General features: G+C 40.7%; 1 protein-coding gene across 1 annotated transcript in view; it reads left to right on the plus strand.

The window, feature by feature from the left end:
- DMD (dystrophin) overlaps positions 1 to 15178 on the plus strand; it is a 1466768-nt gene that overhangs the window by 735402 nt on the left and 716188 nt on the right. Inside the window, exon 40 of the mRNA XM_065405744.1 lies at positions 12565 to 12740. Coding sequence (XP_065261816.1) covers positions 12565 to 12740 — 176 coding nt within the window. The remainder of the gene's footprint in view (positions 1 to 12564; positions 12741 to 15178) is intronic.

Here is a 15178-nt window from a genome sequence, read left to right on the forward strand (position 1 = left end):
CTCCCACTTCTTTGTTTGTGTGTTGTCTAATTTCAGAGGTGCCCAGCACTCACAGCTAATGGATGAATTTGAGCTCTGAGAGCTCAGCAGTTCTTCAGGGGTGAGAACTGGAACTTAACTATATCTTTAGGGTGCTGTATAAATAATAGCTAAATAATATAGAACATGGGAGGTGAACAACAATTTGTTAAAACAGTTCTACCAACACAAGTAAGAGGAGAAATAGATATGGCCTCAGAGGTAAACAGGATTACAAATAACTTTTTTCTTTGGCCATACTGATTACATTACAAATAATTTGGATCATGCTATCAACATTTCTAGTTAAATCAAATGACAGTAAAAATTCCCTGTGATTATATTATAGTGTCCCCTTTGCTGTTGTATTTGGAAAGTAGACCACGAACTGCACACAATTTTCTGTTGAGCACACTACTTGTTTCCTATGTGCAACTGAAATTTTTTTGGCTTGTTTCTATGTTTAGTGATTGTCCAGATCTTATTATTGTTTGTTTTCAGTTGCCACTCATTTCTACGAATATAAGTCATTTTCAAACCAATTTCTCAGAATATAAGTATCAAGTCAATGTATCTTTTACTCTCAAAAGAAAAGTGCCTTGCTTTAAATTACTCTCCAACAGCAAACACTCCCCCTCCCCTGCTTTCTTTCCCCACACTGCCCTGAGGTTCCTCTTGACTTCTTTCTTCTCATTTACAGCAGTCTTAGTCACAGGGAAAAAAATTCTTTTCTACAAGCAGCAAAAAGGACAACAATATAAATGTTTGGCTTGCATTCTAATACTCAAAAGTTGCCAATAATCAATCTCCAGACTAGATTAATAGGATTTAATTACTTGGAAAATTAATTAATTTATCTCTTATTTTTGCTAGGATCTTTGACAGAGATGTGAGCAGTTGTTAGTTAAAATCACCCCAAGGGAACAAAAGTTTAGCTGAGGCAGTTCCCCCCACCCCCTTTTTTTTTTTTTTTTTTTTTTTTTGGAAGTGGTCTCTGAACTCCAGTACTGCATCAGTGTGGAGGCTCTTGTGTGAACCTTGTGCTTTCATCCAGTACAAGGCAAAAAGGAGAATTATGTAAATGACTGAAGAGTAGCAGAGTGATGTCTAATTCAAGGCTGCAGATTTTAAAAGCTGTGCATGATACACTTATGTAGTTTTATGATCCAGAGCCGTGCCATAAATTAAGGAAAGCAATAAGGTGGTTTTTTTTTTTTCACCTCTAAAAGAATGTTGTGCCAGCAAGTGCATCTGACAGAAATTAGAAGCTTATTTGCATGATTTTATCATGTTGTTACAGGGCTATTCAATAACAATAAATTACATTTGAGCATATTTGGCTGGTACTACAAAAAGCCAAAAGATCAGTTTGATAGATAGTAGAAAGGCTTCTCATTAAGTTTAACATTCAGACATTGTATCATTCAATGACAACAGAAGATGAAATTCAAGGAACTATTCTGAAATGTATGTGTATGGGTTACCTATGAAGTAAGAGAGGATACTTGAGACATTGTGAGATTCTCATACTCTGAACAGAACTGTGACCAACCATAGCCCCTATTTAAATTGCTTGGGTTAGGAAATAATACTGTAACCATCGTTTTGTTGGTTCTAAATCTTTCCATTAGGGACTAGATCCACAAAGGGATTTAGGTGCCTAATAGCCACTTTAGGTGCCTAAGTCCAAAATTTAGACCTTGAAACCTCCGCTTATCTGCTGCCTAAACCTGTAGGTGCCTAAAATCTCTAGGCACTTAAATTTCCACCTGTAAATTCCCTAAGGCACCCAAAAATATGCCACTGGGCATGTGCAAAGCCAACTCAGTCCACGTACCTGAAGAAGAATGAGAGTGACCCTATAGCCCAGTTGTTAGGGCACTTTCCTGGGGTGTGGGAGATCAAGTTCCTGTTCTAATGACTTTAATTTATACAAAGTATGATGATTTCAATAAGAGAAACCCACCCCAGTCTCATCCCTTCCAAGTTAAGGCACTCTCCTGAGGGGTAGGAGATGCCAATTCAAGTCTCTCCCTCACAACGGGCAGAGGTGGGAATTGAACCCATGTCTCCCACATCCTGAATGAGCACCACAACAATTGGGCTAAAGGTTTTAAGGAGGAGCTTCAGTTGCGGAATCACTTCCATTTTTTTGTGAGAACGGACTTAGGCACCTAACTCCAGGGGTGGGTTCCTGGCTGTGAATCCTGAGTGGAGTTAGGCACCTAAATCCCTTTGAGGGGTGGGGCTTAGGATGTGCCTCTCTCCTCAGCATTTCCCGTTGGGTAGCACATGCAGCTCCCCATTCAGTGTGCTGGCTTTTGTGGATCCCATTCTTAGGTGCCTAACTCTCCCCAGGCATTGTATAGGGATCCTAACTTGGGGCTGTGGATTCTGTTAGGTGGCAGGATGCCTAAATGTTACATTTAGATTGCAATGCCCAGATCCCTTTTGGATGTAGCCCCAGCTGTCTGATTTTATTTTTCCATCTGCTATCTGAATTAATAGCAGGAATCTGTTCTGAAACAATAGTTTATTCCTGTATATCTTCACCCACCTGGTCAGTTTGCCGCACATGAACCTGTTAACAGCCATGAGTAAAAAGATGGCATGAGGCATATGAAAGTGCAACAATTTGTGTGAAATGGGATGGCAAATTGTTCAACCAATTGGGTATGTTACCCCTCTTTACCCATACAAGGTCTGATCAGAGTTTCAGAGAGAGAAATAACTTCAGGTGGTATGATAAACTAATGTTTAGCAGGATTATCACAGCATAAACAGGATAGTGTCAGAGAGAAACAACTGATGTGCCAAATACACAATTTGCTTGAAATTAAAAGATATCAACTTTTATAAGTAAGAGGTCCTTCTTTTGCAACATATAAAACTCTCTGCTGCAGGGCATCATTGCAATAAATAACTTGTTATTTTTATTTGTTGCTGGAGACACAATCCTAGTCTTAAAAAGCATAGTAAATTTCAACTAGATAATAAATTTATGTGACTAAGAATACAGTTATATGGAGCAGATCCAGTGTCATTACCATATTCCTTACAAGAGATGGGTGAAATTTTTCAGACAAAACTTTTTTCATCCAAAAAAATACAGATTTGGGTTTAGTGCAGCATACTGTGAATTTGTGTTGAATTTAGCCAAATTGTTTCAATTGGAGAAAAAAAATTACAAAAAAAATGTTTTGTTTTGACGTTTTCAATTCAAAATAACTGTGTTTTGAATTTATTTCATTTTTATTTTTAAAAAGGTTTAACAAAACTTGAATGGGGTGAAATATTTTGCTTTGGGACACAGAAAACATTTAGTTTGATCCATTTTTTTTTCCAGTTTGATAACCAAACTGAAAAATCAGTATTTGGCACAGCTCTGTTCCATTTCCATCTCACTTTTTTGCAATTGCATGAAAGGACTTACTGGCAGGTCAGTTGTGCTAATGCAGAGGGCATAAGGATGTGTTAGCTCCAGCTCCAGCATGGGTGTAAAGAATCACAGCAATATGGTTCAGAACATTAGGGAACAATTTCTGTTCACTTTGTATATAAACAGTTTTTTTTTTTAATTGTCTCCTCTTTAGAGATCTGAACAAATGTTGCACCCAACTTCAAAGATGATTTACCTTTCTCTTAGGTTATGGAATCTAGACAGAGGGATCAATGTTTGCTCACCTCATCTTAATTTGGAGTGGAAATATTCTTTCCACTATCGCAGCACTTGAGGAAAAACATCTCTGGAAGATTTGTCATGTGAGCTATTGGTTTATGTTGTGGTATGAAATTCAGAAGGTCAGAGGAGTTCTTTCTTGCCATCATTGAAATACATAATCTCTCAGTTGTGCGTCTTCTGCACAACATGGCAACTCTTCCATCCCAAGCAGGGACTATAATTTCGATTCCTGAGCTAGCTTTTTCCCTCCACTTTTTATAATACAGGACTGATGCATAATGTGGGTTCCCTTGGTTAATTCCCTAGCTATAGAACTAGCTCTGGAAATCATTTAATAGCTGCAGAGTACTAATTTGTGAGGGGAACTTCTCATTTAAAAGACCGTTAAATTATATTATTAGACGAGCTCAGTGACATTATTTAAAGGCCTTCTTAATTAGCATTTTGCTCTACAATAATATTCAGTTTGCGAACAACAAGTGGTTATTACTGTCACTGACTTACTATCCATTTTAGGAAAATGTGTTGCAAAATTCATTTAGAGTTTCTACTAAAATCACTCCTAAAACGCTTTGGAATTCAAGAAGTAGTATTTCTCTGTACAGGTTCAGGTTTATCTGATTCCAAATGAACAACCCTGGCACATGTATTAAGGACTTTTTTTCTACTTTTTTTTTAAGCTGTCACGTTTCTCATGTTCACATGGAGCAGGCATATAAACAACTACAAATGCTACAGGTTCTTATCTGGAAAATAAAATGCTGAAAGTGATTCATCCTGCCATATATGTGCTCTGTGTTCTCCTCAAAAACAGACCTGTCATTTGTGTGGCTTCTCCCACACAAGGCTCCACTGATCCATAATTCAAAGGTCATAGGATTAAAACTTGATTCTCAAGGTGAAATACAGAGTATATGTGCAAAAACTGGATAGCCAATAATATCCAGGTATTATTAAGATCAAGATGCACGGAAAGGACCAGTCGGGCGGTACCAAAACATTATTTGCATTTAGTCAGGTTATCTCACTGGTGTTGGCATGTTGGTAATTGGCATATTGGTATTCACAACAACAAATTATTTTCCTGAAAATAATTGCTTGAGGTTGTATGAGCTACAGTTTCATTAACATACAGCCTTATTGCCATTGAAAGAGGGAGAAAAAGAATCTCTGGTACATAATATATATATAAAAAAAGCTTTTCTCGGTCTTAGATGTTGCAGTTTCTGTTGTGATGGTGGGTGTCTTAAAATCGTACAAGTTCAAAGTTTCGGTAGTGTTAGAGAGAGCGCAAAGTGTTCTGAGTCACATCTGGCCAGGAAGAACTTTGAGTCTACATGATTAGGGTTGCTGGCCAGGATCCATTAGAAAAGAATGTTCAGTTTTACAGATTTAACCCCCTTCTATTAAATATTACTCAAATATGAAACCATGGTGTGTGATAACAGAGAGAAGAAACTGGAGTGGTTATTAGAACTTGAGGACAGTAAATTATTAGGTGCTCTCTGGTTAGCTATAAGGGGTTCTTTGGGGGCTGAAAGAGGAAGGGATAGAGCTGGGAACATGAGGGTAAAGGAACAGGATTTAGCTGACTTTGTATGAAGTAGGGTGAAGGATAAAGGATGCCTCATACATGGGATAAAATTAGGATACTTACATGATTTGTTTCAAGATTTAACTGAAGCTGCAAACACTGTGATTAGTGGTAATGGGAAAAATCACAGACTTGCTGTTTGAGTTTGTAGCTAAATGACCACTCTGACCACAGATATCTAAATAGCTCTCTGTTCAGAGGTAACTTACTTCCCCCCCTTGAAAACATTTAGCCCATCTCAAGTGGCCAACCTCTAAAAAATATGAAGACTATTTATGGGCTAGAACGTTGCACACACACTGACACCTAAATTTGTAAGGCTGTCATTGACTGTTGTGTAACCCAGTGGTGAATACATATTACAGTTTCCTCTCTTTGCTGACCCACAAAGGATGTGAGATTTTACAACTACCAGTTACAGCATGTTGGCTGTGTAGCTTAAGCTGTAGCAGCTCATGTATTTAGCTCTCAAGGTTCCCTAGTTCAATATGTGGTGTGTTGGCTAAGAAAACAGCTGTCATAATTGCTTACAGGTGGCGCGGTTTGAAAACATAATTACCTCTTGTTTAGGGAGCTGCTCATTTTAAAGACAAAAGTATTTCTCTCTTTTTTTCTTTTGCCTATCTTCATGGTAATGTGAGCTCAGTTACTTCAGATGAGGAAATGTAACAAGTAAATTAGGGTTTTATACAATGAAACTTCCCTGAGTTAGAGAGCTTGCAATATGTTAAGTATTTTATCATAATGAATTTATTTGGTATTCTCTTTAATAGCAGCAGCATCATAATGACTGTATTTAGTACTGATGGAGAGGAATATTTACTTGCATAGAAGTTTCATTTTAATTTGATCTTAGGTAAATATATCATTAAAATAAACTGCTTCTGTGCGCTATTTTCAGATATCTAAATAACAAGGTAACTTTATTTGAACATGGAGACCTTAATTCTGTCTACATTTTTTTTCATGTCCATAGGGTAGTTTCCAGAGGCAGATAGCTTGCCTACATATGTTTTCACCAACAATAGATAAGTCTTTTTCTATGTGGCTGTCCCACTCAATCTTCAGTTGCCAGGTCTACTTTACTACCATTTACTGCTCTCTTGCTCATTGCTAGAATTAAACAGGGCTGGTGGAAAGTATGAAACAAGGAGCTGTTGAAACATGAGTTTTAAAATACTTTATATGTATACATAGGACCATATTCTGATTGCCTTACTCATGTTGAATATCACCTTATTCTGCAAATACTCCTAGTGAAGTTAATGTGACAACTTGTGCAGTAAGGTAGTGTTTTAAAGAGAGTAAGCAAAAGTGACACATGGGGGGAACATGGGGAGGGGGCTGTCACATTCCACCCCTCTACCCCCCCAATTTGCAGCTTGGCTTGTAGGAAGCAAGCGCATACTGACTGAGCATGCTCAGTGACATTGCTGAAGCTGGCTGCCCTCACTCTGTCCTGTTCCCCCCCCCATCCCCCGGCAGGCACGGGTCATCTCTGAGAGTAGAATCTGACTTACACTGAACATTTTCATAAACATGCATCTGGCTGACAGGAAATTTCCAGCACTGGAGGGATAAGGAGATATCTCAACCCTGCATTATTTTTTTTCTGGTAATAGATGAAAATTACTTGAACTAGAAATTTTTATTCTTTTGTCTAAGAATGCAACCTCTGAGCCACCTTAGAGTGAATAACAAAGTTTGAAAAAATGTATATTGGTATAATTAAGTAACATTATAAATGAAGGTATATGTGGTTTCTCCACTGTTCAAGTTCTTAAATGTGCCCACTGTTAGGGTTGCCAGGCACCCGGTTTTGACCGGAAAGCCTAGTCAAAAAGGGACATTGGTGGCTCTGGACGGCACTGCCAACTGGGCCATTAAAAGTCCGGTTGGTGGCGCAGCAGGTGCATGGGGCTAAGGCAGGCTCCCCGCCTGCCCTGGCTCCACGTGGCTCCTGGAAGTGGCCGCCAGGTCCTTGCGGCCCCTAGGTGTGTGGGTGGCCAGGGAGGCTGTGCAGGCTGCCCCTGCACCTAGTGTCGGCTCCGCACAGGGCCGGCTCCAGGCACCAGCTTAACAAGCAGGTGCTTGGGGCGGCCAAGGGAGAGGGGCGGCACCTGCGGCAATTCGGGGGCGGCAGGTCCCTCACTCCCTCTAGGAGTGAAGGACCTGCCACTGAACTGCTGCCACCGATCGCGCCTTTTTTTTTTTTTCCCCCAATTGCCGCCGCCGATCGCGATCGTGGCTTTTTTTTTTTTTTTTTTTTTTTTTTTGCTTGGGGCGGCAGAAATGCTGGATCCGGCCCTGGCTCCGCAGCTTCCATTAGCCGGGAACCAGGACCGATGGGACCTGCGGTGGTGGTGCCTGCGGGCGCGAGGGCAGTGCGCGAAGCTTCCCTCAGCTAGGGGCTGCAGGGACCTGGGAGCCGCGGTAAGCGCCGCCAGGACCCCGCATCCCCCTCCTGCACCCCAACACCCTGCCCCAGCCCTGAGATCCCTCCAGCACCCCATGCCCCTAGCCAGAACCCTCACTCCCCCTGCACCCCAACTCCCTGCTTCAGCTGGAGCCCCATCCTTCACCCCAAACCCCTCATCCCCGGCCCCACCTCAGAGCCCTCACCTCCTCCCCGCACCCCAACCCCTTGATCCAGCCCGGAGCTCTCTTCCACACCCTGAACCCCTCATTTCTGGCCCCACCCCAGAGCTCGCACCCCCAGCCCAGAGCCCATACCCTCTGCACCCCAACCCCCTGCCCCAGCCCGGAGCTCTCTCCTGCACCCCAAACCCCTCATCCCCAACCCCATCCCAGAGCCCACACCGGCAGACCTCACCCCCATCCCGCACCCCAAACCCCTCATCCCCAACCCCATCCCAGAGCCCACACCGGCAGACCTCACCCCCATCCCACACCCCAATCCCCTGCCCCAGCCCAATGAAAGAGAGTGAGGGTGGGGGAGAACAAGCAATGGAGGGAGGGGGGATGGATCAAGCAGGGGTGGGGCCTCAAATAAGGTGCAGGGAAGGGGCGTGGCCTGGGGGAGGGGGTGGGGAAGGGGTGTTCGGTTTTGGGCCATTAGAAAGTTGACCACCCTGTCCAGTGCCATAGTGCGTGAACTTCACTATTAGCACTTGAGGGTTCAGCAGAAAACAAAATTCTGATCCAGAATTCAAATGCAAGTATGTGGGTAAGAAAGGAATTGCTTTTTAATAATTTTATCTTAAAATATAGTAATATTATATTGATGCCCTGACCCCCCTTTATAGCATTTGGATCTTATATATATTTTAGTACAAACGTTTTGTAATTTGTATTTAAAATGAGATAGTTTGGGAGATTAGTGTTTGTAGTAGGAAGGTGGTGGTAACTTCAGGAAGGTACAGGTTGATTGTCCAGAGTGTAAAATGAAATGTGGGAGTAGGCAGTGCAGTGGACTTAGGGGTTGGAGTGTTGGCCCTATCTGTCAACATTTTTATTGGGCAAGACACAGAGAGTACCAATTTCCTTCTTGGGCTGCAGGGTGAGAAATAGCTGGAAAAAAAATCATGCTTAGGAGAGAATGCAAAAGGTACAGGAGCAGTTATAGCCCCTGCTGTTATTTCTCAGTCTCTTCCAATGATTTTTGCCCTTCAGCTTTCTTCTTTCTCCTCTTTTTCTTTTCCCTTCATCCCCCTTTTTAGTCTTTTTTACTTCTATCAGTTTGGTTCCCCATTTTTTTTATCCTCCCCATTCCCCTGCTTTCCTATCATCTTCTTTCTCCTTCTTTTGTTTCTCTAGTTATGCCTTTCCCTATTCCTCTCCCATTCTTTTTCCCCCTTCTTCCATCCTTAGGTATATTAAAGCCTTTGCTTCTTCTAAAACATTCTTACTGTAGTTGCTACTGGTCCACCAGTGGTTCTGCTTTATGGACTCTTCCATAGGCTCTTCCATAGGCAGCACTTTTTTGACAGGAGGCGCTGCTTTCTGAAGTGTCAATTCAGCAAAGCAGACTAATGAACTAGCATCAGCAAAGAAGAAACTGCAGTGAGGATATTTTAAAATCAGCAGAGTCTTTTGAAGGTAGAAGTGAATGGGAGAGAAGACAAGGCATTTGCAAGAATCAGTACAGCCCCACTTTGCCATAAACAAAATTAAAGACATTGCTTGCAAAAACAGGATGGCAGCACTGTTTACCATGCAACTTAAATCTTCAAAGGGACCCTTGTTTGACACCTCGTCAAACTCTACCCTTTGAGATACAGTATTTTATGATAATGACCATCCTCAGGCCAAGTTCTCAGAAATGAATGATGATATAAAATAATTGCATCTATCTTTATAGTCTTAAAAACTGTGCATTTATTTTTGCTTCATATTCTGATGAGTTTTTTTTCTCTCTGCCATGCCATTTTCATCTTTCAGTAACTACATTATAATTTATGTTTAGGAAGGTCTTTACAATAGAAAAATGTGTGATACATATGTTCTTATTTATTTCTTTGGCAGAAGACCCACAAATCAGCAATGAAAATAAGATTTCAGAGGGTTTATGTTAAGAAAGCCTTCACCTATTTAAGATTATTACATGAAATGCTTGAGTGGCTGGCAGGGAGCTGACACCCAGCTACCACAAGAAAGACTTCCTCTCGCTGGAGGCAGGGAGTAAGAAGGTGACTCGCAGACCTGGGTACCCCGAGAACCGTCACCGTGTCCAAATAACATTTTTGGAGAGTAAAGTCCTTTGTTTTCCCACAGAACTGTTACCACATGGATAGTGGCCATGAAAGCTTCCTGTGCACCTGTCTGCACTTAAGATGCTACAGCAACACAGATGCACCACTGTAGCATTCAGTGTGGACACTACCTGTGCCCATTGCTGTAGTTAATCCACCTCCCTGACAGGCATCAACATAGTGCTGTCTACACAGGGACTTAGGTCAGCTTAGCAGTGCTGCTCAGGGATGTGAATTTTTCACACCTCCTACCATCATAGTTAAACTGACCTAATTTTCTAGAGTAGACCAGGCCTCAGGCTGTCACACCGCTTTGCCTCATTCCTGTTCTAGAGGCTCCACCTCTAGGAGACACCCACACAGGCTTGATTTGGTCCCAGGAGAAAGAAAACTCTTAGCCCCTCTAAAGATTGCGCACACATACCCTCCTCATGGGTGCTTATCCTCCTAGTGGACTTGAGGAGGAGGGCTCTGTAGCTGATCAGTTGGACAGAAAGGAACAGTATATGCTTATGCTCATTGGCTCCCATACGCTCAAGTAGGGAGGGCTTATAAGCTCTCCCCCCAGCCTGGGGCACAATTCTTTGCTGGAAAAAAAAGTCCCCCCTTCCCTTCTTTGGGATTAGAATGGAGTTGGGTTTTAGGGCCTTGCTGTAGGCATCATGCTAGTTGCCCTTTAGGGACTGGGAAGGAATCTTTCCCACATTGCCTGTTTGGTTGGGACAGGATGGGTTTTTTTCACCTTTCTTTCAGCAGCCCAGGGGGACCTGGTGAATAGGTTAGGTTGTAAAATTCACATTGTCCCAACTTGGTAAGTGCCAACAGGAGTTCTGGTTCCCTGATAAACTGGAATTGGTAGCAGAATTAGGGGAAGGCATCTTCTAAAGAACATGGGGTATGGCAGTAAGGCTCCTAATATCTGATACAGTGAGGAGACAACCCCCTTTCCCCATGCTCTCAAGAGAGACTTTTCTTAATGTTGGAAGCAGGAGTGCTGCAACGAAGACCAGAGAGAGCAGTTCAGGAGGGGGAAACACATAACTTTGGTCTAAAAGAGGATTTGCTAACGTATCAGTTTTCTGCTACAAGAGAATATGAATATTCAGCATTTTAAATTGAAATACAGTAGAACCCCTTTTTGCAAACTAATTGGGGATTAAGGAGTTCATACAATAAAAAGTTCATTAAATTGAACACCTCAACGTTATTTTAGGTATTGTGCTTAGGTTGCAGTATGGTGCATTGCATCACTTTCCTCCCGTCCTTCAAACCACAGCAAAGCAATTTCCAGTGCGTTGAAGGCACTGGAATGTGAAGAGATGTTGACTTGTTCTTCATCAACATCACTGTCGTTATGTGGGTTGTTTTTTTTTCTTTTTCCTTTTCTTTTGTTTCCCCTCCTGCCAGGAACAATGGTTCATATAACCAATATCATAAAATCAGGGTTCTACAGTACACTGTTTTGTACCTGGACTCTACTATTTTGTAGAGGTTGGGCGCCCCATAAAAAAAAAAAAAAAAAAAACAAAGGTCAGTGCAAAACAAGTTCCTTCTTTCAGTTTGTGTTTATTTTAGCAGTAAAAAGTTTAACATCTCCATTTCACAGTTACATGCTTATAAATTCTGAGAGTTATAGAAGGAAAAGTCAGTCTTGTTCCATTGATAAATAAAGATACAAAATTAATTTGATCTTTTTACTGATAAAAAATTACATTCCCTAACAATATACATTGCTCTAATTGTCCCTTTTCAAATCTGGTTTAATGGCTGTGTAGTGTGGAAGTTCAAGATTGTTTCTGCTAATGATGAATTAAGATAACAAATAGAATACTAGGATTCTAGTAATGAAAGAGGTATAGGAAATTAATCTGAGTGCCTTTAGTGAAGAGTAGAAAACTGCCCATCAGCAGCGTTTGGTTGTATTTTCAGTAGTTCTGTAGTTCACAGTATGTAGACAGAAGTGAGATAAATAAGGATTTCAGCAGGAGTGTATTTTTTTCTAAGAAATGTTGGGTAGTTGATTATCAAGCCTCTTATGACTAGGAGTGGATATATTCCAGAGAGGGATTTGGAAAAATACTTCAGATGTATAAATAAGCAGTCTCCTTGTTTCTGTCAATGTACCTTTTCACTACTTTTATTGACAGTTAATAGGAAACCAAAATACTTCGTTTGCTTTCACATTTTACAGCGTTTTGTACACTATTAGATATGGTACATCTCTGTGGGGACACAATCGAATTTGCTCAATAGGATTTCCCACTAATTGATCTGTAGAACATTATAACATTCTCTAGTAGGTTAGAACATTAAAAAAAAAAAAAAAAAAAAAAAGAGGCAGAAGCTGAGCTGAAAAGGTGCTTGTTACAAAAACATAAAAGCTTCCTTTCTGTCTTATTGCCTTTTCGATGTATGCATTTGGGATTCAGAGTAGAGAAAACTTTCCCACAGAGCTCTTTCTACCAGACCTGTAGTTGGTAAAGCATTTTTGATCCATGGTTGAATAAAAGGAGATGACTCTTCATTTTTGACATTTTAAAAATATCTATATTTTACAGGAGCTCCATGATGGCATCGGACGACAGCAAACTGTTATCAGAACATTAAATATAACTGGTGAAGAAATTATTGAGCAGTCATTAACAGCAGATGCTAATGTACTAAGGGAAAAGCTGGGTAGCCTGAATTTTCGGTGGGAGGAAGTCTGCAGGCAGCTGGCAGAGAGAAGAAAGAGGTAGGTTAAGAACATGGATATTCTGAAATCGTTTCTGGTTATTTCAGATTTTCTGTTAACAATAACATTGCAAGGAACCCGTTGGACTGTTCCTTAAATATTCATATTTAACTATCTGTAGTTAAACACAACATCCTTGTTTACTTGTCCAATTCTTTGTTTCTAGCCAGTCTCCTTCCCCCCTCCCACCCCACATAAACAAATGTCCTCATACTTCCCACAGCTAATGTTTAAAAAACACCATAAATATGATGTTATTTTTAGAAAAGCCGAACAACAGAATGATGTTTTTCATAGATAATTAACACCTGAGCTCACATTTTAACAAGCATTTTAAAGTAACTTTTTACCTGATAGTGTGTCATTAAAATTATATATTAAAAAAGGTTTCTGTAACTGTGAGACTAATGACATTTTAGGGAATCATTTTAACAATATTACTTACTTTTCACCGTGTATGATATCTGTTTACTTTTGGCATTTCACTCAGCTTCGATAAAGAGAATGGATTAGTCAGTTTAACTGTTATTTATAGTCAGTGTACAGTCAGTTTTTCATTCTCCTGCACTAACATGATGCTGCAGTATTTGAGTTACAAATATTACAGGGAGACTGTTTTTCCTTTTACAAGAAAGGATTTCCTTTGAATTAAAAAAAAATCACAAACATTTCTATTGCTATTGGGTTTTATAAAAGCTTGTTTTTTCTAAACTTCAATGTAGGACCAAAATTAACCTACCGTGCTTATTTCAAATACAGTAGTTTTGTTGCCAATCTTCATTCATGCGTTATTTTTCAGAAATGAGTATCTCATGAATAAGGTACAATGGTGAGTGCGGTATTTAGGAGGAAGACCAATAGGCTGCAACAGTTTGTTCACCTCTTAAATGTCTTGTTGTTACCCTAAGGACTATCCTTTTTCAGTTTAGAATTGTGGAGAGGGAGGACCTGTAAAGATGTTCACATCCAAAAGGGAGTGAGTTGGGAATCCTGAAAGGTTATTGTTGACTTTAATTATCATTAAACTCTCCCTTGGAATTCATTAAAAGATGAGAACACCAAGAGTAAGCTGCTGCAGTTGGATGGCTTTAAATGGTTCTTTCCGTTGTGTTTCCAGGTGTTGATGTTAATGTTTCTTGTTACACCAGGGAGAGCTTGGCCTTTATTTATCACACTAAAAACTATTCTTTTGCACCACTGAAACCCAGCTGTATTTCCAAGCCCTTGCCTCTTATATAAGTGCTAACACTAAGGAAACAATAATGTCATGTTAATAGCTCTGTATGCTGCTGCTGCAGCACGTAAAAGGAGGTTTGGGGGTTTAGCTTTGACCAAGAATGTGAATTCTGTCCCAGTTCTGGTCAGTGGCAGTACAGCACTTGCATCTCCATCATTTTTATTTCATAGCTACAAATGTGTATCTGAATGCCACTTTGGCTTCAGGCTCTCTCTGTGGTGCATTGAATTATTGAATTTCCTTACACATTCTCTTCAGTAAAGACTAATAGGATCAACAATCTGCTACCTGAAAATAACACAGTCCTATTCCCTAAATGAGCTACATTGCATTAACCAGAAAAAGCAGTAGTACACTTGTTCCAGCTTTGATGTTTTGTTTTGTTTTTCTAGCTATCTAGTTGGGTAATTTTAAGTACAAAAAATCGTAGTGAACTAAACAGGAAAAAAAGGCATTGACATATAGTGAGAAAAGACAGTACTGTATCAAACTGGTAGGAATTCTTGACCATTCTTGTAATGTCATTAATGACTGTCACAGTTGCAGGGATAGCTGGACTTTTGTCTCCTTTTTGGTCTTTCTGAGTGCATCCAGCTCAGGTCTTGGGCTCCCTGCCCTTACCTGTCCCTGGGTAGGATCCTACTCTAAAACTGGGACCTGGGTCAATCTACCCTGTGTATACCTACCACTTACCATCCTGTGAGTCTGACTGGGTTTTGGGCACCTGCATTTCCTCCCTTCGGGGACACGTGACCAGTGATAAATTGACCAACAGCCTTCTTAAAGCAAAATATCTCTGTTCACCAGTAAGAACAAAGCATTAGATGAACAAACAAACAAAACAACAACAACAGGATCACATGTCTATCTTACCTAAAGTACTGTATCCCAGGCTCCTTCAGGCACCCCTGTCGGTCCCTGTGTTTTGGTTATGACTACACTGCAGATGCGAGGTGTAATTCCCAACTTGGGTAAAGTATCAGAGGGGTAGCCGTGTTAGTCTGAATCTGTAAAAAGCAACAGAGGGTCCTGTGGCACCTTTAAGACTAACAGAAGTATTGGGAGCATAAGCTTTCGTGGGTAAGAACCTCACTTCTTGCATCTGAAGAAGTAGATAGGCTGTATTTGAGCAGCTAGCCATGCTGTTATTTTTAGCAGGGTGGCTTGAGCATAGCTAGTGTGTATGTGCGTCTACCCGAGC

Source organism: Emys orbicularis, chromosome 1 (assembly GCF_028017835.1).
Source record: "Emys orbicularis isolate rEmyOrb1 chromosome 1, rEmyOrb1.hap1, whole genome shotgun sequence".
Classification (NCBI taxonomy): Eukaryota; Metazoa; Chordata; order Testudines; family Emydidae; genus Emys; species Emys orbicularis.